This window comes from Haliotis rufescens, unplaced genomic scaffold (assembly GCF_023055435.1).
Source record: "Haliotis rufescens isolate VD_foot unplaced genomic scaffold, xgHalRufe1.0.p SCAF_4, whole genome shotgun sequence".
Classification (NCBI taxonomy): Eukaryota; Metazoa; Mollusca; class Gastropoda; order Lepetellida; family Haliotidae; genus Haliotis; species Haliotis rufescens.
Genome location: NW_025964112.1, coordinates 3,994,522 through 4,018,117, shown reverse-complemented (window position 1 = coordinate 4,018,117; position 23,596 = coordinate 3,994,522). Strand labels below are relative to the sequence as shown.

The 23,596-nt window shown below is 42.2% G+C and overlaps 1 protein-coding gene across 1 annotated transcript; it reads right to left on the bottom strand.

Annotated features, from left to right (window-relative positions):
* Positions 1-1,206: 1,206 nt before the first annotated feature.
* On the bottom strand, positions 1,207-23,447 carry LOC124149925. Its single transcript, XM_046521772.2, has 9 exons — positions 23,323-23,447; positions 18,532-19,238; positions 16,720-16,828; positions 15,997-16,114; positions 13,496-13,573; positions 11,540-11,673; positions 7,138-7,184; positions 6,332-6,449; positions 1,207-1,808 (listed from the first exon to the last, which is right to left on the bottom strand). Exons 2-9 carry the CDS (start codon positions 19,113-19,115, stop codon positions 1,692-1,694), a joined length of 1,305 nt encoding a protein of 434 aa, XP_046377728.1. The 5' UTR covers positions 19,116-19,238; positions 23,323-23,447; the 3' UTR covers positions 1,207-1,691.
* Positions 23,448-23,596: the final 149 nt, after the last annotated feature.

Genomic DNA, 23,596 nt, shown 5'->3' with positions numbered 1-23,596 from the left:
ATTCCATCTCTATACAAAACTGATTCCATATCTCTCTGTTTTCACTGGTCAAACAGACAGTTAACGTTCCATCCTGGTATGATACACTGTGGCTAAGCTGGTCAAACAAACACCTAAGGTACCATCCTGGTATGATACACTGTTGCTAAGCTTGTGAAACAGACAGTTCACGTACCATCCTGGTATGACACACTGGCTAAGCTGCTCAAACAGACAGTTAACATACCATCCTGGTATGATACACTGTGGCTAAGCTGGTCAAACAGACAGTTAACGTTCCATCCTGGTATGATACGCTGTTGCTAAGCTGGTCAAACAGACAGTTCACGTACCATCCTGGTATGACACACTGTGGCTAAGCTGGTCAAACAGACACTTGACGTAGCATCCTGGTATGATACACTGTGACTAAGCTGATCAAACAGACAGTTAACGTACCATCCTGGTATGGTACACTGTTGATAAGCTGGTCAGAAAGACAATTAATGTACCAGCCTAGATGATACACTGTTTCTAATCTGGACAGACAGACAATTAACGTACCATCCTGGTAAGATACACTGTTGCTAAGCTGCTCAAACAGACAGTTAAGGTACCATCCTGGTAAGATACACTGTTGCTAAGCTGGTCAAACAGACAGTTAAGGTACCATCCTGGTAAGATACACTGTTGCTAAGCTGGTCAAACAGACAGTTAAGGTACCATCCTGGTAAGATACACTGTTGCTTAGCTGGTCAAACAGACAGTTAAGGTACCATCCTGGTAAGATACACTGTTGCTAAGCTGGTCAAACAGACAGTTAAGGTACCATCCTGGTAAGATACACTGTTGCTAAGCTGGTCAAACAGACACTTAATGGACAATCCTGGTGTGGTAAGCTGTTGCTAAGCTAGTGAGACTGACACGTAACATTCCATCCTTGTATGGTACACTGTTGCTAAGGTTGGCAGTGTGGATTTTACGCCACTTGTAGCAATATTCCAGCAATACAACTGTGTGGGTACACCCATGTGAGGTATCAAACCTGTAGATCTGGTGTGACAAGCAAACACTTTGCCCACTTTTGGGAGTAACAACCTGCTTTGTATAAGTAAGTCATAAAATAGGTTCACTTTCTGTGAAGTGTAGAAATCAGTTGGTACAATCTTACATTTACGACGCCACATCTGACTTGATTTACAGAGGATATACACAAAATATTTCCACTCAGATCATTAACACTTTTGTTTATTTCATACATGTATGTGAGAATGAGAAGAATCATATGCTGAAGTCCTCATGTATGGTAAAACAGACACCACAGAGCCCTCACACAGTGTCTGATGACATCACAAAGCACTCACAAAGTGTCTGATGACATCACAATGCACTCACACAGTGTCTGATGACATCACAGAGCACTCGCACAGTGTCTGGTGACATCACAGAGCACTCACACAGTGTCTGATGGCATTACAGAGCACTCACACAGTGTCTGATGACAGCACAGAGCACTCACACAGTGTCTGATGACATTACAGAGCACTCACACGATGTCTGATGACAGCACAGAGCAAACACACAGTGTCCGATGTCATCCCAGTGACGCCAGGCAGTGATTAAGTGCTGATCGGCAGTTATTCTAGTGTCTGTCAGATGGCCTACTCCTTGTCCACAGCTGACTCCTGATGCCTGTAAGACACGCTGTTGGCCTAGGCATCCATCCTCCTCCTGTGAAGCTGTTGCTTGTACAGGTACAGCAGGTCCCCGGAGGATGTGTCGGGTCGGGGGAACATCTGGACCAGCTCACCGATAAGGTTGATGGAAGTCTGCAACACAATAACCAACATCTTTATTCATACATGGCAGTCTCAGTGGCACACAACCACAAATATCCTAACTTACTTAGATGGCCAGATTGACAGCAAACATACCATCTCGGTGTGAACTGTTAACTGCTAATCTGGTGAGACTGACACTTAATGTACCATCTTCGTATGATACACTTTTGTTTATCTGGTCACAGACACTTGACGTACCATCCTGGTATGATACACTGTTAGTTGCTAATCTGGTCAGACAGACACTTGACCTACAATCTTGGTGTAATACACTGTTACTAAGGTGGTCAGACAGACACTCAACATACCATAAGGATACACTGTTTATTGCTAAGGCGACATTTTTCTTTATTTCTTGGTTTACTTATTTCAAACTCATTTCAAAAGTGAGGTAGGCCAGTTTTAAAAAAAAAAAGCTTCAGAGATTTTTTTTACTTGAATTTGGTCCTAAAAAGTTATGTATAAAAAAAATATTCTGGAGTAACAAAATTAAAACAACTCAATTTTTCAAGAACACTTTATCATATCCCTGGCACTCAGCTTGTGCACAAATGGCAATATAATAATATTCATGTTATGGGTGGAAATGCATGAAAGACGCTGCTATTTTGGCAGCATGGGCAACGTTTAACTCTTTTGACACCAGCCAACCAGAGGATTACTGCTGTGACACCAAATTGCCAGAGACTCTTGTGTGATAGATGAAGCCAACATTTATCAAGGGAATTTTCTGCTATTTGAAAGGTCTAATTAATCCTATTGTTTATAAATATGAAAGTTATATGTATTACATTATTTAGATAATTCATTAACAACTTAATAAAGTTTGTTTTAAACAAAAATAATGTAAGCTAAAACATTCATAACGTCCAGATTAAGGACAAATGAAGTGAACATTTAACGATTTTTGGCAAATATAAGGTTTCATGAAATCCATTTACCTATTCCTTTTTTATTTTCATTTGTTAACGTAGATCTAGTCGGAACATTATTTTATAAAGAATTACAAATAATATCTGTTATCATCCATTTCCCAATGACAGAGGCTGTCCGCTCACTAACATGAGGAAATACCTCCATTTTCAAAGCTTCGTACAAATAACACATACGTCGAAGGCTGCCATGCCAGTATACACTAAAAAACTTAAACTAAGCGGCAAAAGAAAGTATAGGTTGGCAATTTGTAATTTTCCTAAAAACAGTGATAACTAGTGGATAACGCGCTACCTTTGATGGCGCTCTTGCGGTGACAAAAAAATGGTGCAACAGGTTTCCCGGCCTATGGCATAAAATGCACGTACATGTTAGCTGTATAAATGCGTTCGTCTGCAGGGTATAACCATACACAATGAAAGCACACAAAAGAAATGCCACGACTGTCACAGGAGCAGAGAGAGAGAACCATCGGTATGGCCGAAATGGGGGCAACACAGGTCCAAATTGCCAGAAGGTTTGGTTGTACACCATTGACAGTAGCCACTTCGTGCTGCTGGAATCCGAGCGTATCGTCCTTTCCGAGGAATGGTACTGACTGCTCAACATGGACGCCTGAGACTGCGATGGTCGAGGCAGGTTCGACACTGGCAAGTGAGAAATTGGCGTCGAGTGCTGTTTACTGAAGAAAGTCGGTTTAACTTGTTTCGAAATGATGGCAGAGAACGAGTTTATCAACGCAGAGGGGAATGTTTGGCTCCGGCGTGTATTCGAGAGGTCCATCCATTCGGCGGGGGAGGTGTCATGGTGTGGGGCGGTATTTGTGGAGATCAGAAGACTGATTTGGTGATTATACAGGGAAACCTGAATGCTGTGCAGTACAGAGACCAAGTGTTGCAGCCAGTTGAGCTTCCATTCTTACAAAACCAACAGCAGGGGACATTGTTTCAACACGACAATGCCAGCCTCCATACTGCAAGACTGACTCGGAACTTTCTAAACCAGCAGAACGTTGACGTTTTACCCTGGCCTGCCCACTCATCCGATATGAATCCTATTGAACATCTATGGGACCATCTTGATAGACAGATTAGAGCACGCCATCAGCCTCCCGTCAACAGACAAGATTTGCAACAGGCCCTGAGAGACGAGTGGCAACTGATTCCAGTCCACGTCATCAGAAGACTGACGTCATCGATGAGGCGGCGTATCACAGCATGCATTGAGGCAACTGTGTCGACAATGAACTTGTAGAGTGTCTGACAATTTTTTGGTGACATTTCAGACAACTTTTTAAAATGAAATTTCTTACCCCACCATTGTTTACCTAGAGCTTACATTACCTGTGATTGCACAATTTCATTCAAACTGTGGTTGATCAATCATTTGTTACCCCTCCCTAGATTATATTATAATTCACAACAAATCCTCTTCTTGTTATTTTTTTATCGATCATGGAACTCGACCTAAACTTTCTTTTGCCGCCCAAATCACCGACATAACCTGCTACAAGGTTCGTGATTGGTCAAATTTAAGCATGTGACCTTAGGCAGCCAATCAAATTACAGCAACGGTACAGTCCTTGTGTTTGATAATTTTCAGACTTTTACGAAACGTCAAAATATTTTGCTTGAAGTGTCTTTCTTTTGCTGTTTGACATGTTCAATGAGGACCCGTTGTCGAGGTGTGTCCGAGAATTTTATTTTCAACAAGATTGCAAGATAGTGAATAATTTTTTAATCTACTGAGAAAAAAGGGTAAAATCAAATGGAATATGTATTTCAGACATTGTGAAATGTCACAGATTTAATAAATGAATGAAATGACAAATAGGATAATAAAATTATAAACTATTTTGACGTGACTTGGACGGTCTACCCTGCGGTGTCTGGTGACTGATGGTGTTAAAAGAGTTAAACTGGTCACCACTGCGCTTTGCGTTGACAAGCTTTGATGGTATTAGAGAAGGATCCCAGTGAGAAATAGAGTGACTTCCCGACGAGGAAATTTATTTTGTTTGAACTTTTTGATGAAAAGATTGCTGGTAATGAAAAAAGGGTAACGTATATCGCTGTACATGCCTTCAAAATCAACCCAAAATCATATACTCCGTGTATAAAGCAACCTGGAATGAAGCACATGACAAGTGCGCACACAAACCTTTTATATGCAATAAAAATATGTTTATCTTGCGTTGTTTTTTCTACGATGATTGGTCGCGTATGTAACTCCTGCACATGTTGGCATTTTGTGTTTACACGGTACGACACCAAATTGGTGCCCGTAAAATAAAATTCATTTATGAAGTCATAACATATAAGAGACAATGGTGAGTAATTTAATCGCCAATTAACTATGTTGCAACTAACTAGGCTTATGTTTGCTTCACATTCAGCGTGTTTATTCCGTCTCCAACAGTTGTTAATACAACTGTAACAACAGCGGGAATTGATTTCAGCTTCACCGGTTATCACATGCTATGTCACATGTGCAATATGCGAATGCTTACCGGTACTTCCGGCTCTCTACTCACGGATGTTGATTGTTTTACCGTGTCAGCTGGCTTGACAAGGTGCACCGAGGCGAGGGTTATTTCAACTTTATTTGCAGAAATGATTAAATTTTACTCAAGGAAAACAGATACAAATCATGTTTATGTATGGAAATAATTATTGGAACAGTTATTTAGGCCGAAATGCGAAGTTTTATTGTCAAATGCTGGGCTGGCTATCGGACGCAGGTTGACATTGCCAGTCGAAGCTGAAAGTGAAACAACTGGAAAAAAATGTGAGATCTTCGACTCCATGTATAAGACGACCCCCCTTCTTAACCCCCTCATTTTAGGTATGAAAAACTCGCCTTATACACAGCGATATATGGTAATTTTCACTTTTACTTTTTTTTTTAACATTTGGACTTTGAAAGAGCGGCGCATCTGTAAAGCAAGAAAGAAAAAAAGAGTCCCCTAAGGTGGTCAGACAGGCAGTTAATGTACCATCCTGGTAAGATACACTGTTGCTAAGGTGGTCAGACAGACAGTTAATGTACCATCCTGGTAAGATATACTGTTGCTAAGGTGGTCAGACAGGCAGTTAATGTACCATCCTGGTAAGATACACTGTTGCTAAGGTGGTCAGACAGGCAGTTAACGTACCATCCTGGTAAGATACACTGTTGCTAAGGTGGTCAGACAGGCAGTTAATGTACCATCCTGGTAAGATACACTGTTGCTAAGGTGGTCAGACAGACAGTTAACGTACCATCCTGGTAAGATACACTGTTGCTAAGGTGGTCAGACAGACAGTTAATGTACCATCCTGGTAAGATACACTGTTGCTAAGGTGGTCAGACAGACAGTTAATGTACCATCCTGGTGAGATACACTGTTGCTATGGTGGTCAGACAGACAGTTAACGTACCATCCTGGTGAGATACACTGTTGCTAAGGTGGTCAGACAGACAGTTAACGTACCATCCTGGTAAGATACACTGTTTCTAAGGTGGTCAGACAGACAGTTAACATACCATCCTGGTAAGATACAATGTTGCTAAGGTGGTCAGACAGACAGTAAACGTACCATCCTGGTAAGATGAGAATCTACCCTGGCATCCACATCTCTGGCCTGAAGTCGATGGTGGTGATAGTTGAGGAAATGTTGTCTCGCTTCTGCTTCTTCCAGCTTCCGTTGTTGTTTCCTGTGACAAGATCAGCCCAGAGATAAAACACACAATACCTACAGAAACAAATCTTGGTTCATGTGACTGTTATACCACCACCAGAACAAATACGTGCAGTTAGAAAGAGGTTACACAAAGGTCTTTAATTAGCTGAAATACTTGCCCGCCCTGACCAAAACCTGCCTGCCCACTATAATCATATGTTTCTCATGGATAAGCTAACGGGGTTTCTTTTTGGTTACATTTTATCATTCATCTTTACATGTGAATTAATGCTTATCATCGGGAAATATTTTGAATATTTTCACATATGAAATATAACCCGACTGTCGGGCAGGGGGATTTGAAAATCTGGCAGCCCAAGATGAAATCAACCTGTCTTGGACGGTCGGGCAGGCAGGTATTTCGAACACTGGAAAAGCTCACATCAAATTGGGCAAACCAACCTGATCCTCGTATGTTCTACATCCCACTCTGTACACTACCTTATGCTGAGGTTAAAGGAGGTCAAATTGTGTCGTTCATACACTTATTGACGACAATTTCACGGTCATGTGACCGACCTCTCGTCCAATGGAAAAGCTGTATGCCGTGTAAATTTCAAATTAAAAAATTATTACACATTACACAAAACTGTTTTTGACAAAGAGTCAATGGTGCAGACCACAATACTGAGACTGTAACAGAGCTGGATGAGGTGTGGTACCTGCACGGCTTGCACTTGTGGACGTCATGCACTTCCTGCGAGGACAACTGAAACCCAACACATGCACTGTAATAATAATAATAATAATAATAATAATAATAATAATAATAATAATAAAGCTGACCCCCTCCTTTCGTATTCTTTATGTGTTGTTGTTTGGACGAAACAAGAAATTCAGGGTATTGACACCCTCACAGAAGAATCATGGTAGACAATAGATCCCACCACCCTCGCTCTTCCCTCAATTGCTTATATTTACCAATTAGGATGGGAGGGCGTGGTTTGATTAATGTGGAGGCTCTTCATGATAGAATTGTTTTGTGCACACTTATTGGTCTGATGATCCTCTTGTGAAGCATGTCAAGACTCATGATGAAAATAATGCAGATCATTCCTGAAACGAGCAAAGGATATGGGGCATAATCTCAATGTCAGTGTTGATTATTTTGACGGTTCTGCTGGATAGTACAGAAATGAGTGTCAACCAAGCGAAGTGACATATCAAATCAGCCCAGACTCAGTTTTTCAAGGAGAGGCTTTCTGAACGACCACTGCATCGAGTTTATGTGCAGTGTGTTGAGAAGATCAGCAATCCGGCAGCTCGGATGAAGTCGTCTGGCCTGAAAAGTGAAACAGAAGGCTTCCTGTTTGCTGCTCAGGACCAGTCACAAAACACTCAAAACCGTCATTGTGTGATTTTGCATCAAAATGTAAATATGAAATGTAGATTATGCAATGAATTTTATGAGACTGTCCAACACATTGAAGTGGATGCCCAGCTTTGGCACAAGCACAGTGTCTTAAGCGACATGATGGTGTAGCTCGATCATTTTATTACCGTCTTCGCCATGCTTGTGGTTTTGACACAGAGGTCCATGCATGGTAAGACCCAGAAAATGTAGAGGGTATCAAGGAACATGATAAATTCAAAATTCTTTGGAATAGGCCAGTATAAAGCCTCAGACGTATCCAGGACAACAAACCTGATCTTGTCCTTTTTGATAAATCCAATGAAATCATTTATGTTACTGAATTTTCTGTCCCCTTTGACACTAATGTGATGGACAAGATTCAGGAAAAACATGGTAAATATATGCGCACCTCGCTTTCTAAATGTCACGCTTGCATCCCAAGTACAAAGTTGTCCGAAGCCCCATTGTTCTCGGTGCCTTAGGTTTGCTACCCCCCAAATCTGTTGTCTGACATTGGGAAAGTACCCGGGTTTGCTACCAGGAATACAGCTCTTCTGCCAATCTGGGTAATGCAGAAGGCAGCAGTGTTGGTTAGTCTTCACATTCTCCGAAAGGTTCTGGGTGGGTTTGACTAGGCAGCGCTTCCTCGGAGAAGTCCCATTCGCTGTCTGGGTTATGTGTAGAGGAGGCAAGGGCCCTGAGCTGATGATGAGCCTAACCAGCCTGACTGTGCCGGGATAACCCAGACCCTCTTTGCTGAATTTTTCTATTTTCATTTGTACATAATGATAATAATAAATGCATTTGTATAGCGCAGCATTCACTGTGCATAAGTGCTCTGTGAGCTGCATTAAGTGAAGGTCACTTTTATTGAACTTTTAGTGTGACTTCAACAATACCACAGCAACACTGCCCCACTCCCCACAGTACAAAGCAGACCTAAAACGCTTCATCTGTTTTAACATGAGACTGCCCCACTCCCCACAGTACAAAGCAGACCTAACATGCTTCATCTGTTTTAACATGAGACTGCCCCACTCCCCACAGTAAAAACCAGACCTAACACGCTTCATCTGTTTTAACATGAGACTGCCCCACTCCCCACAGTAAAAACCAGACCTAACACGCTTCATCTGTTTTAACATGAGACTGCCCCACTCCCCACAGTACAAACCAGACCTAACACGCTTCATCTGTTTTAACATGAGACTGCCCCACTCCCCACAGTACAAAGCAGACCTAAAACGCTTCATCTGTTTTAACATGAGACTGCCCCACTCCCCACAGTACAAACCAGACCTAACACGCTTCATCTGTTTTAACATGAGACTGCCCCACTCCCCACAGTACAAAGCAGACCTAACACCCTTCATCTGTTTTAACATGAGACTGCCCCACTCCCCACAGTACAAAGCAGACCTAACACGCTTCATCTGTTTTAACATGAGACTGCCCCACTCCCCACAGTAAAAACCAGACCTAACACGCTTCATCTGTTTTAACATGAGACTGCCCCACTCCCTACAGTACAAACCAGACCTAACATGCTTCATCTGTTTTAACATGAGACTACCCCACTCCCCACAGTACAAAGCAGACCTAACATGCTTCATCTGTTTTAACATGAGACTGCCCCACACCCCACAGTACAAACCAGACCTAACACGCTTCATCTGTTTTAACATGAGACTGCCCCACACCCCACAGTAAAAACCAGACCTAACACGCTTCATCTGTTTTAACATGAGACTGCCCCACTCCCCACAGTACAAACCAGACCTAACACGCTTCATCTGTTTTAACATGAGACTGCCCCACTCCCCACAGTACAAAGCAGACCAAACATGCTTCATCTGTTTTAACATGAGACTGCCCCACTCCCCACAGTACAAACCAGACCTAACATGCTTCATCTGTTTTAACATGAGACTGCCCCACTCCCCACAGTACAAAGCAGACCTAACACGCTTCATCTGTTTTAACATGAGACTGCCCCACTCCCCACAGTACAAAGCAGACCAAACATGCTTCATCTGTTTTAACATGAGACTACCCCACTCCCCACAGTACAAACCAGACCTAACATGCTTCATCTGTTTTAACATGAGACTGCCCCACTCCCCACAGTACAAAGCAGACCTAACACGCTTCATCTGTTTTAACATGAGACTGCCCCACTCCCCACAGTACAAAGCAGACCTAACACGCTTCATCTGTTTTAACATGAGACTGCCCCACTCCCCACAGTACAAAGCAGACCAAATATGCTTCATCTGTTTTAACATGAGACTGCCCCACTCCCCACAGTACAAAGCAGACCTAACATGCTTCATCTGTTTTAACATGAGACTGCCCCACTCCCCACAGTACAAAGCAGACCTAACACGCTTCATCTGTTTTAACATGAGACTGCCCCACTCCCCACAGTACAAACCAGACCTAACACGCTTCATCTGTTTTAACATGAGACTACCCCACTCCCCACAGTACAAACCAGACCTAACACGCTTCATCTGTTTTAACATGAGACTGCCCCACTCCCCACAGTACAAAGCAGACCTAACACGCTTCATCTGTTTTAACATGAGACTGCCCCACTCCCCACAGTAAAAACCAGACCTAACACGCTTCATCTGTTTTAACATGAGACTGCCCCACTCCCCACAGTACAAACCAGACCTAACATGCTTCATCTGTTTTAACATGAGACTGCCCCACTCCCCACAGTACAAACCAGACCTAACACGCTTCATCTGTTTTAACATGAGACTGCCCCACTCCCCACAGTACAAAGCAGACCTAACACGCTTCATCTGTTTTAACATGAGACTGCCCCACTCCCCACAGTACAAACCAGACCTAACAAGCTTCATCTGTTTTAACATGAGACTGCCCCACTCCCCACAGTAAAAACCAGACCTAACACGCTTCATCTGTTTTAACATGAGACTGCCCCACTCCCCACAGTAAAAACCAGACCAAATATGCTTCATCTGTTTTAACATGAGACTGCCCCACATGATAATGTGGGGAGATCGGTTAGCCTAGTGGTTTAAGCATTTGCTCATCACACAGAAGACCTGGGTTCGATTCCTGACATGGGTATAATGTGTGAAGCCCATTTCTGGTTATATTGCTCGAATATTGCTAAAAGCAGCATAAAACCATACACACTCACTCAATCACATGTTAATGTTATTATAAAAGTCCTATATATCTTTAAGAAGAGATAGGGTGGATGTATGACATGTCATGAGTATCTCTTTGATAAACTTGTAAAGTTTCATTCATGTAACTTGAGTAGTTTCTAAACAATCTTTTTTCCATTGGAGATACAAAACACGAAACAAACATGGAGATCAAGGGCCGAACCTGTGTGTGCACAAAATCTAAACACATTGAGCAAGGGATGTAACTCTGGAAAAACATAATTTACGGCACCAATTTTTGTACTCAGTCTTGACAAGTATCTCTTAGATAAACATCATTGCTTTCATTCATGTAACTTCTCTAGTTTTTGAGAAAACTTTTCCCCCATGTCACACAGTATGCATTATGTTGAAAAGCACAGAGCAAGGGCCATCACTCTGTAAAAATACTTTGTGGTAGGAGTAAATATAAACAGTATATATGCGCCAGCATCAATGATAGGAATAGGATGCTCTGGGGTATTCAAGACAGACACACACAAGCGATCTGTCAAGTCTCACCTTCTTCATCTTGTGGATGAGGTTATCAAGCTTCAGTCTGTCCATCAGTGCAGGGGCCAGCCCATATGCTTCCAGCGGCTGACTGCTGAGTGTCTCCGACTGGTGTGCTCCAGCATCTCGTATGTCAGCCTCACCTGGCAAACACAGGGCAGGGCAGTTCAAAATACACTGTTTTGTTTGTTTGTTGTTTAATGCTGGACTCAGCAATATATAGAGCTATATGACGGCAGTCTGTAAAAGATAGAGTCTGGACCAGAAAATCCAGTGATTGACAATATGAGCTTCGATCCATCCATATTGGGATACGATGACATGCATCAACCAAGTCACTGAGCCTGACCATCAGATCACGTTAGTCACCTCATACTACAAACACAATTGACTTTTATGGCAAGCATGGGTTGCTGAAGACCTATTCTACCCTGGATCTTCATGGGACTGAAAGACACTAAGTGTAATTTGACTCAATGTTGAAGGGGATTCCAAGAGGGTACCCACCCATCTTGGCAGACCTCCAACATGGCCGACATGACAGATACCCACCCATCTTGGGTGACTTCCAACATGACCGACATTGCAGATACCCACCCATCTTGGGTGACCTCCAACATGACAGATACCCACCCATCTTGGGTGACCTCCAACATGGCTGACATGACAGATACCCACCCATCTTGGGTGACCTCCAACATGGCTGACATGACAGATACCCACCCATCTTGAGTGACCTCCAACATGACAGATACCTACCCATCTTGCGTGACATCCAATATGACAGGTACCCACCCATCTTGGGTGACCTCCAACATGACAGATACCTACCCATCTTGCGTGACATCCAATATGACAGGTACCCACCCATCTTGGGTGACCTCCAACATGGCCGACATGACAGATACCCACCCATCTTGGGTGACCTCCAACATGGCCGACATGACAGATACCTACCCATCTTGGGTGACCTCCAACATGACAGATACCTACCCATCTTGCGTGACCTCCAAAATGACCGACATGACAGATACCTACCCGTCTTGGGTGACCTCCAACATGGCCGACATGACAGATACCTACCCATCTTGGGTGACCTCCAACATGACCGACATGACAGATACCTGCCCGTCTGGCGTCACTTCCAACATGGCTGATATGACAGATACCTACCCATCTTGGGTGACCTCCAACATGACCGACATGACAGATACCTACCCATCTTGGGTGACTTCCAACATGGCTGACATGACAGATACCCACCCATCTTGGGTGACCTCCAACATGGCCGACATGACAGATACCTACCCATCTTGGGTGACCTCCAACATGGCCGACATGACAGATACCTACCCATCTTGGGTGACCTCCAACATGACAGATACCTACCAATCTTGCGTGACATCCAATATGACAGGTACCCACCCATCTTGGGTGACCTCCAATATGGCCGACATGACAGATACCTACCCATCTTGGGTGACCTCCAACATGGCAGACATGACAGATACCTACCCGTCTTGCGTCACTTCCAACATGGCTGACATGACAGATACCTACCCATCTTGGGTGACCTCCAACATGGCCGACATGACAGATACCTACCCATCTTGGGTGACCTCCAACATGGCTGACATGACAGATACCTACCCATCTTGGGTGACTTCCAACATGGCCGACATGACAGATACCTACCCATCTTGGGTGACCTCCAACATGGCAGACATGACAGATACCTACCCGTCTTGCGTCACTTCCAACATGGCTGACATGACAGATACCTACCCATCTTGGGTGACCTCCAACATGGCCGACATGACAGATGCCTACCCATCTTGGGTGACCTCCAACATGGCCGACATGACAGATACCTACCCGTCTTGCGTCACCTCCAACATGGCAGACATGACAGATACCTACCCATCTTGGGTGACCTCCAACATGGCCGACATGACAGATACCTACCCATCTTGGGTGACCTCAGCCGATTGATTGTCCGCTGGCAGAACTTCTTCTCATCACGACTTTTTGACGCTTTTTTGACTAAAATCAGAAAACAACAATGTTCTACAAGCCCTTTTCTAAGTATGCTTCATAACAATTCGCTTATCTTGCAATGCTGACAACTTCACCAACTTCTCAGTATCTACCATTTTCATACACAAAGCCAGGACCTTCTATCAGTGATTCCTGTAACACTGACATCTACTATCTGCTTCTCATGGAAAGTGTGGCCCTTTGACAGAAGCAGACAAATTAGTCAAACTTCTCTGTGTTAGATAAGGATAATGAGAGGGGGATCTCGTGGACTATAACAAAGTGTAGGACAAATCAGTGACTGAAAGCAACCATCCATGCTATTAGTGTGAAGAGAATTTCAAATGCCCAAAATAGCACAGTAAACTTCGCTAAACTCCTGAGAATTCGAGAAGTTTGGAACTTTTAAATTGTTAATTCCCTGATTATATTTCACATATAAAAACATTTTCATGTAATAATTCCACCTCATACCAAATCCTCTTTCAGAAAAATTACGTCATGGAATAAGTCACCAAATACGTAACATGGAGCTGACATCTTTTAAAGCTGGCAGCAGAAACCTTTCACCCTAGTGCATTACCTCCCTTCCAGTAGTCAGTAAACGTAAGCACGCCTCTGGGCTGATCTAAGAGAGTATTGACCATAGGAAATAATGTATTGATGCATTTGTCTTTGATCATGAGATGAAAATAGCATCTGTATTCACAATGCTTGTTTTTTCAAAGGCTGACCAAAGTCCATAGTGGAAAATGCGCAATACAGCAAATTCTGAATTAACAGCACTTTATATAATTTCCTTCTCAACTAGAGCTGTTTGTATTTATACCATTATTCTGTAATACGCACATCTCAAGTTGTACTGTACTATATTCTACTGTATGTTAAGTGCATCAATGTCAGTAATTTATCCTTCGCACCACGGCCAGTCCTGTGTGTGCCTCACCACACAAGTCATTCTCTCTGCTAAGAAAGGTATTGTTTTCATTGTACCCTCCAATCACATGATGATGTTTTGAATGTTTTAGGTTCGTGGTTTACTAGATTGAACCTTTTAAAGTCCATGGACATCAAGTGTGTCATATTTAACACCCCACATCACTGATGCACATTCAGCAAGTCACACGCTGTGGCTACCTGATCCTCAGATAAGTCAGCTCTTACAATAAGCAGTGGGTGATTACATTACAGGTCATATCAGAACGACCTCTCGTCTGATAAAGTGCCACGCTTACCATATTCAGAAAGTGTGCGTGTGCGTGTGCGTGTGCGTGTGCGTGTGCGTGGGTGTGTTTCAATTATGCATGCTATATTTATATCACAAGAAATGTACATCTATGTAACGTATTTTCACTACAATTGACTAAACCTACTGTGTAACCTCTGAACCTGATGTACAACTCTTCGAAAGGAATAAAAAATGTCAACAACAAAAAAAAAATATTCAGAAAGTGAAAGTCTGTATAGGTTTTCAAATCATGCAACTGTGAAAGGTTAACACGAGGCATTCCAAACAACAGTTACGGGCATATGACTGGTTCCGTCAAAATCATCGTCTACCTCTCGCATCAATGGGATAAACATTTGAAACCAAAGAGACTTCCTATAGCCCATGGGAAGTACTTCCATACAATCTTGGCTATCACTTAGACATTCAAGAATTTTCAGTTTTCAAATTCAGAGTCAAGAACTTTCAAATCTTAATCTGGAATAGAAGTCACCAGTTTGAAATTAGAGTCATAAAGCTTGAGAAAGCTTGAGAAAGCTTTATGAAAGGCTTTTGGTTGGTCAAAGTTCGTGAAAGGTCGCTCCGACTAGTGCTGGGACGGGTACCTCGGGTACTGAGGTCGGGTGGGTACTGAGCAGGACCCGAGTACCCAAAGGACTGCACAGTTACACTACGAGTCACTAATTTCCACATTTCTTTCTGACTATACACCAATTCCTTCTGACCTTTACATGTTTGAATAAAAATAAACTTCAGTCAACTTCAGTGTATGCACGACCAGATCGACTTATACGTGTATCTAAATACATATTGCCAGGACTTCGGTCTAACTATTCCCAATTGGACATATTGTTTCTGTCTCTTGAGACCTACAGTGGGTACCTGGGTAGGGTCTGGTAATAGGGGATGCCAGGTAGTAAATCTGGACTCGCCCCAGCCCTAGTTCTGACTTGACCTGTGATGGCATGTCCTCATATCATTGTGTAGCAGTTGCCAGCACTAAGATCTCAGTTAATGAGGTTGACAAGGTTCCTTGGAGTTTTATTCAAAGAACTAGACTTTAAGAATCACCATAGATGGTCTCTTCCCAACTGACCAATGACCATGACTTGCAACTAGGAGATGACGAGTGCAATAGCATGGTCTGGACATGACAGATATCAATTTTGCTGATATCAACTTTTGTAAAATGTGCACTTACCCTGCTGAGGCCTTGTACTGCGATTAGAAACTGTCTTTGACGCCTTCAGACGTCCCAGCAAGTTGTTGAGGAAGTTTTCCCTTGCTTCAAAAGCCTCGGCCTTAGCTAAATCTTCAGCCTGAAGAACAGAACTAAACCGTGTAAGTCTAGACCCCATCAAACATGAAGTACTACCGTGTGGGCAATCTTGTTGCCACAGACAATACCAAGGGACAAAATTGGTCCTGAAGAACTACCGTGTAGACAATCACTAAATGAGAGAGTGAGTGAGTGGGAGGATGGGTGTGTGTGAATGAGTGGATGGATGAGTGGATGGATGAGTGAGTGAGTGTGAGTGAGTGAGTGAGCGAGTGAGTGAGTGAGTGAGTAGGAGGATGGGTGTGTGTGAATGAGTGGATTGATGAGTGAGTGAGTGAGTGAGTGGGAGGATGGGTGTGTGAATGAGTGGATGGGTGAGTGGATGGGTGAGTGGATGAGTGAGTGAGTGAGTGAGTGAGTGAGTGAGTGAGTGAGTGAGTGAGTGAGTGAGTGAGTGAGTGGGTGTGTGTGAATTAGTGGATTGATGAGTGAGTGAGTGAGTGGGAGGATGGGTGTGTGAATGAGTGGATGGATGAGTGAGTGAGTGAGTGAGTGAGTGAGTGAGTGAGTGAGTGAGTGAGTGAGTGAGTGAGTGAGTGAGTGAGTGAGTGAGTGAGTGAGTGAGTGAGAAAACAGGTGACATACAGACAGCTCCCGGATCTCCTCAGTAGCCGGCCCAAAGATGTGGCTCTCTGTGAAGTCAAGCGTGTGTCCATCACGACTTGTTGCTGTCAGACTCGGACTCTCAAAGGAGCTGCAACATGCACACATTTATACACTACAACATCAGTGGATCATCATGCAGTAGTTCAGCATCTTCATCAACTCATGATCATAGGGCATTTGGAACACAAGTGATGAGGAATTAATACTACCGACAAAAATTGGGGAACTAATGAAATGATAGTGAAAATGTAGTGACGATAAATGTCTGTAAAATTAATTTTGTGCATGTAAATCAATATCTTTATCAAAATCTTGATTCTTCTGTATGGTGCCATTGATGCACCACCCTTCCATGGTGTTGCCTGGCCCACCCCAATCTTTGGTAAGCTGCCATCTTGCTTTCAGGTGGGCTACATTGTGGCAGTTTTTAACGGTAGATGTTGAAATTTGACTTCCTGTTTATTGTACGGAATTCTCTATAGATAACAGGAACAGATTTGAATGGATTGCACAGTGCAATGAAAGTAATGAGATTATCTTGTCTAGGTGTTGTTTTTGTGGGCCTGCCACACCCATGTCTCATTGCAACCCCATCTGTTTGAAGGTACTAGTGTCACAATTGAGGAATAACACTTTATGATTTGCCACATATTCAACTTGGGATATTGCCCCCCTTTATCGTACCCCCGATTGGCCATGTTGTCTGTTCATTGAGATACTGTCTCATAGGCATATTTAAGCATGTGCTTAGCTCATCTGCATTAGTGATAGTAGGGCGCGCACACTTTGGCACACAGTGTGTATCACGTGCTGTTCATGCATGCTGTATGTGAAATTTAATTGTGATTAAATGTTGTCTTCCAGTGGTAGAAACGAACATTCTTATTCCACTAGTCCTTATAACAATAACATATAGCAAAGCCCTTAAAATTGGCAAATTTATACTAGTCCTTTCGATACCTTAACAATTGGGCAGTTTGGCAAGGATTACGGGACTAGTGCCAATTTCTAACTCTGGTTTTCAGATGCAGTGCCACAGTATTGTAAATGTACACCTAAACAATAGTTCCATTCAGATCATTAGTCCCCTTACTTTCTTTCAGTATATAGATATACATCGGCTTCTCAGTATCATAATTGAAAACAATTTTACAAACAGAGACTGCTTTGAGTAGATTTCCCTATGTCCAATAACTACTGGGTATCAGTTTAACAATCATCTACCCAAGGCAAGAGAGTTAACTGACTTTAAAAGTCCAGTTTCCACCCTTGCCGAACTAGGCTGGAATTACTGGGCTCGATTGTAGCGCCACCAGTGGCTATTACCAATTGAGTTCCTCCTAAACCTCTCATAAGGACCATTCAGATTCCACCTCTCGTATCACTTGCGTTTGCTTCACACAAAATGGTTGCGCCCGGTCAGGACGATCTGATCGATAATCAATATCTATATTGTGATAAAAGGGGTCTTACATCGCGAAATGCATCAAATCACGTGATCACCTTGATTAAACACATGAGAAGATTTGGAAAATATCTGCTGACAACTAGTTGGTGGTGCACATGCTTTGCAAATCCTGCAATCGACCGAAATCTGCACGACAGTTTACGAACCAGATTTCAATTTCGGTGCGCGATTTTGATTGGACTATGCATAGACTCGTCCAGCCAAAATGTAACTCAATAATACCAGCCTAGTTCGGCAAGGGTGGAAACTGGATCTTTATAGTCAGTTAACTCTCTTGCCTCGGGAAGATGTTTAACAATGTACACAGCAGGCTTTGTACATACTCATCCAGGTACTTCCTCTCCTGGTTACTAGTGTCCTCTGAGGCGACAGTCTCCAGATAGCTGCGGGAGTCCTGCCCTTCTTGTACTGAGGACCTCACAGTGTCTGTAGGAAACGCGCTGTCCTCAAACGTATCCGAGTAAGAGAAAGCATCCTCAACATCTGTTCCTCCCTCTACATCAGTGAAGTCTTCCTGGTAGGTTAGAGTATCCGACACATCACTTGTATAGGCATGTGTGTAGGATGTTCTGTCATAGCTAACACCTCCACTAGAATGCTCATTGGTAGTCTGGTTCTCACGACTAGTGAACGTAGGTGTATGACTGTGTGATGTCTGATGGCCCGAGCTCGTGCTGGAGTACTGACTTGTCTTACTGGTATTACACTTCTTCCTATTAGTGAGTGTCTGTGTGTGTGTGCTGTCATCACTGAGACTTCCACTGGAGTACTGGCTTGTTCTGCTGATATTTTTGTCCTCATCAAATGGGATTGTATAAACTATCTCTGGCGAAGACGTCTCGGAGGGAACCGATGTCCCTTCAAATGTGTCAGAATAGGAGTACTTGTTTGACACACTGGAAGCCATCTTGGGAGATTTCAAGCTCAATATGTTGTTGAAAGTCTGATTAGTTTCTTACACTTGTAGCCATGGTAACATGTCAACAATCATATTTGTTAACATTTCAGTATTTTCTTCATGCAAACACTTCTGAAACAAGAGAGAGAAAAAACATTCAGTGGAAACTCCTTGATAATAGAAATGGCAAAAACATTGGCAAAATAAGACAAAAAGTGAGCAGGCCCACTAATACCCCAACTTCTACCCAAACATATTTCAAGTTCAAAACATCAAAAATGCAATATTTTCTCAGAAAATCCACTCATCAAAATCAAACTATGCACTGCACCTGTCTCATTGGTAGAGAAACTGTACCCCTAATTGGAAAAGAATTCATCAAGCAAGTTTTTTTTGCGCAAATGTTGTAGTAAAAATATTCTAAGTTCACAACATGAAATAAATCATATTTTTCAGAAAATACACATATCAAAAATTTTTTTTGCACTGCACCTCTTCTATTAGTATGGAAACTTTTCCATGAAATTGAAAAAAGTCTATGAAGTAGTTTTCAAGTAATAGATCGCGAAATTGTGTAACTAAAAAAGTTCTAAGTGAAAAACTGAAAAAAACTGTAGTTCTTTAGAAAATCCAAATGATAAAATCAACCTTTGCACTGCACCTCCGCAATAGGTATAGAAAGTGTTCACCAAGTTTGAAAAGAATCTATGACGTAGTTTTCAAGTTATAGGTTGCACAAAAAGTTGTCCTCAGAAGGACAGACGGAATGACGGATGGTATACCTTGGTATAACTATATAACCCCGCCCTTTTAGGTCAGGGAAATAATAATCATAAGGAAACAGTCAGACATTGAAACTGGCACAAGTCCTGTACCAGTCTGTGCCAAAAACTTTTAAGCCTGCATGACTCTTTATATCATTTTCAGTGGAGTAAGTATTATTATATGGACTAGTACTAGCTGAGTTTACATTAGCAAAAAGAATTGTATTAGATGCTGGCTTCGGATCAGTGGCATAAGTCACAGACTGCTATACTAGATTATAGGCGGAACCCAAATCAATAATTAAGGTTTCCATTTGACATTTAGAGACGACTTAATTTGGGAAGGTTTTCCACTTTGTACAACTTGTACCCTAGCTGATACAACCTGCCTGTGCCATGTAAGGAACTGAAACACCGCCACCTTGATGGCTTTTTATAGTCAGGGTGGGGTTTAAAGAGATCTATTGAAAAAAACATTTAATCATGTTAGGTGAGGTGAGGTGAAATTGGGTTTAACGTCGCGTCCAAGATTATTGCACTTATATAGCGACGTGCATGCACGTGTGTGTGTGTGTGTGGCTGCTTGTACTAGTCCGGACTGATGCCGATTTATAGTGCTAGCTCACTGAGATACCATGCCGCAGTTTAACATGAATACCCCACTCAGACACAGTATACTGACTCTGAGCCGACCAGTCCTTGTTTTAGCCCCTTAATGTCGAGGGCCAGACAGGGTAACAACAAGTACCATTTCTTAACGTCTTTTGGTATGACGCGGCCGGGGATGGAACCCCGGACCTTCCACTCTCCGGGCGGACGCTCTACCACAAGACCACGGAGGCGGCTTAATCATGTTAAATAGTCATGCAAAGTACATATTCACACCAATGAATATGGCATCAACCCTCTGATTCCCGCCTCTTGATCCAACACCGAGGACGATTGCAGTCATATTCTGTGTCTAAATCTAGGATATGTTATTGTGTGACAAAAAACTGTTTTAGGTTAGCTAAGAGTGAATGTGGAGTACCTTTTTAGAGAAATATTAATGTGACAGGTATATTTAGTGTGATAGTGACAGTTTTAGTTCCTTTATATGTTGTTAAATAAATTGTCTGTGTTTATTTCGTTCTCTGTTTGTCTCTGTACATAGGAGTCCATGTTATAATGATGGGTGTATTTGTACAAGATGAGTGAGTGAGTGAGTTGGGTTTAACGCCGCTTTTAACGGTATTCCAGTTATATCGCGGCGTGTCAGCTTAATGTGGGAGGAAAGCCCGAAGTGATGCAGGTCTGAGACGTTTACCACTTCGGTGAAACCCACGAGCACCGGTATGGTGCTGACAAACCTAGAAACATAATTGGGGCGAACTGGGATTTCGAACCCACAATCATAGGTTTCTAGCGTGCCCAAGGGACGCAACTCTGCACAGCGAACCTTAGACGACTGGGCCACCCTTTTACAAGATGAGCAGCGGCACTGTGCATGTACTAAGATAAATGTCAGCCACTAATATCCCTCCATTGATCAATGTGGTATATATTATTACATCTGTTTAAACCAACTGAATCAACCATCATAGACAATACAATTAACACAATTAATACATAACATTTATCTGTTAAGAAAACAAATTTAGCTTTAGCCCTATGCTTGTTGTTTGGCATAAAGACAACACAGTCAACAATGTTTGACAATGATGTCAATCTACACCAGGTACATTTTGCACAAGGATAACTGTCTCGCGATAATGTTTTTATTGATAAACATTCATTTTATTTAGAAATCTCAGGACAGAGTTTAACATCACATTGTGTTCCCTAGTCTTTCGTGGTCACATCAGTTTGATCGTCTTCACTTGATACATCTTTCTCCATCTTATCGCTGCTGTCAAGACTATTTTGATGAACCACTATGATGTCATCAAGTTGCGAGAGCATGTTTGAATCTCCAGAAAGGAAGTCATGATAGAACAATGTTTAATCATGGAATTTACCATGCTTCATTCTTAATTGTTCTTTGCAGTTTATTGTGTAGCTATCTTTTACATAAATATACTACTACAACTGCAACAGTGAGATGTATGACAATACAACTTTACACATCAAAGTGACTTTGTCGCAAGCTCTTACCAGGGCTTCCATGACAGCATGAGGAGGATCAATATGTTTATTATGTTAATGATATTTTCTCAGTGAAGGTTACGTTTAACAAAATGCGTAAAAATGAAAGAGATGAAAAACACATCAATAGACTTTGTAAGTTTTGAAGAACTCGGCTGGCCACAAGGATCTCAGGGTGGGAGAGTGATTGGCTTCATACAGCCATGGCATATATATATATTATAATCTAGGCTTTGATAAACACTGGCTTCTAATCTAACCAAGCTGTCAATCTATATTTTGTAACTCATCCATAAAAAACAAAACACACAAGCTTTCTCTTCAATTTGCCCCTAACAAAACACTTGACTGAAGCCAGTTTACTTTGCAGTGCTTGCGTTGTCGGCCTTACTGTGCGGAGCTCAATCTCATTTAAATCAGATCTATGTTCTCACTGCCACTAAACAAAGATCTGAGGACACCCCATTACAGGTCACGCCAGAATGACCTTTCGCGAACTTTGACCAACCACTGAAACGACTAACAAGCAGTCGACATCAGCCAATTAGAAAGAAGCTTTCTTGAGCGTTACGGTACTCGTTTCAACCTGGCGACTTCCATTTTGACTACGCTTGAAATATATGTTGACACAGTCCTCGATTCAAATTATGAAAACTGAACAAATGAACATTCCGGAATGTCTAATATATGGTTGCGATTGTACAGCAGTGCTTCCCAAGTACTGTGCAATGCGTCCTCCGTTCAAATGTTTATCCCACGGGAGCGAGAGATAGACGATAATTTTGACGGTATCAGTAACTATTGTTCGGAATACCCCGTTTTAAAGTTTTCGAGATTGCATGATTAGAAAACACATTCCGATTGTCACTTTCATGATCTGGTAAGCAACGCTTTGATTGGTCGGATGAAAGGTCGTTCTGACATGACCTGTAATGGGATGTCCTCAGATCTTTGTTTAGCGACAGTCCTTGCCAAGTTGCCCAATAGTTAAGGTATCACAAGGACTAGTAGAAATTTGACATTTTTTAGGGTTTTGCTATGTGGTATCATTATAAGGACTAGTATACTAAAACAGTTAGTTTCTACCGCTGTGTTTTAGATTTGTTTATTTTCTCAGGACATGCAGTCAATAGAAGTAATCTAACAAGACAGTTTTACGCCCGGGTCGGGGAGTGCATTGTTGACAGTCTTCATTGTGCTGGCTGCACAAAGTGAATCTCGAAATCGGACATAGTCAAAGCATACGAGAGAGTGGATCCGAGCCTGTTATTGTTACGCTACAGAGTTGTGATAAGTGAATCGCAGATCTATCCGCAGTTTCGACATACCAATAACTTCAGCAGAACTAGTTCATCCGGCATATGATTAACCCGCCTATACCATGACTTGCTTACTTCCATATAGTGGACCGTACAAGTTTTGTTGTACCAACTTGCCCGCTTACAACATAATCAATATAAAACGGCAGACTTGAAATAACAAGAAATGTTTGATTTAATGTCAAATAAGGTTAGGAAATAACCGGAATTATTATCAAGTGTTGTACTCAAAGTAAAGAAGACACTGTGAAAACATACATAGGATTTCACTGTTGTAAGTGGC

Excerpts from the sequence above, each read along its gene's own strand:
- LOC124149925 (XM_046521772.2), bottom strand. The coding sequence starts at position 19,115 with ATGGCTTCCAGTGTGTCAAACAAGTACTCCTATTCTGACACATTTGAA. Across the intron at positions 16,829-18,531 it reads GAGAGGAAGTACCTGGATGA|CTCCTTTGAGAGTCCGAGTC; the intron begins GTATGTACAAAG and ends TGCATGTTGCAG. Across the intron at positions 1,809-6,331 it reads ATTCTCATCTTACCAGGATG|ACTTCCATCAACCTTATCGG; the intron begins GTACGTTTACTG and ends ATTGTGTTGCAG.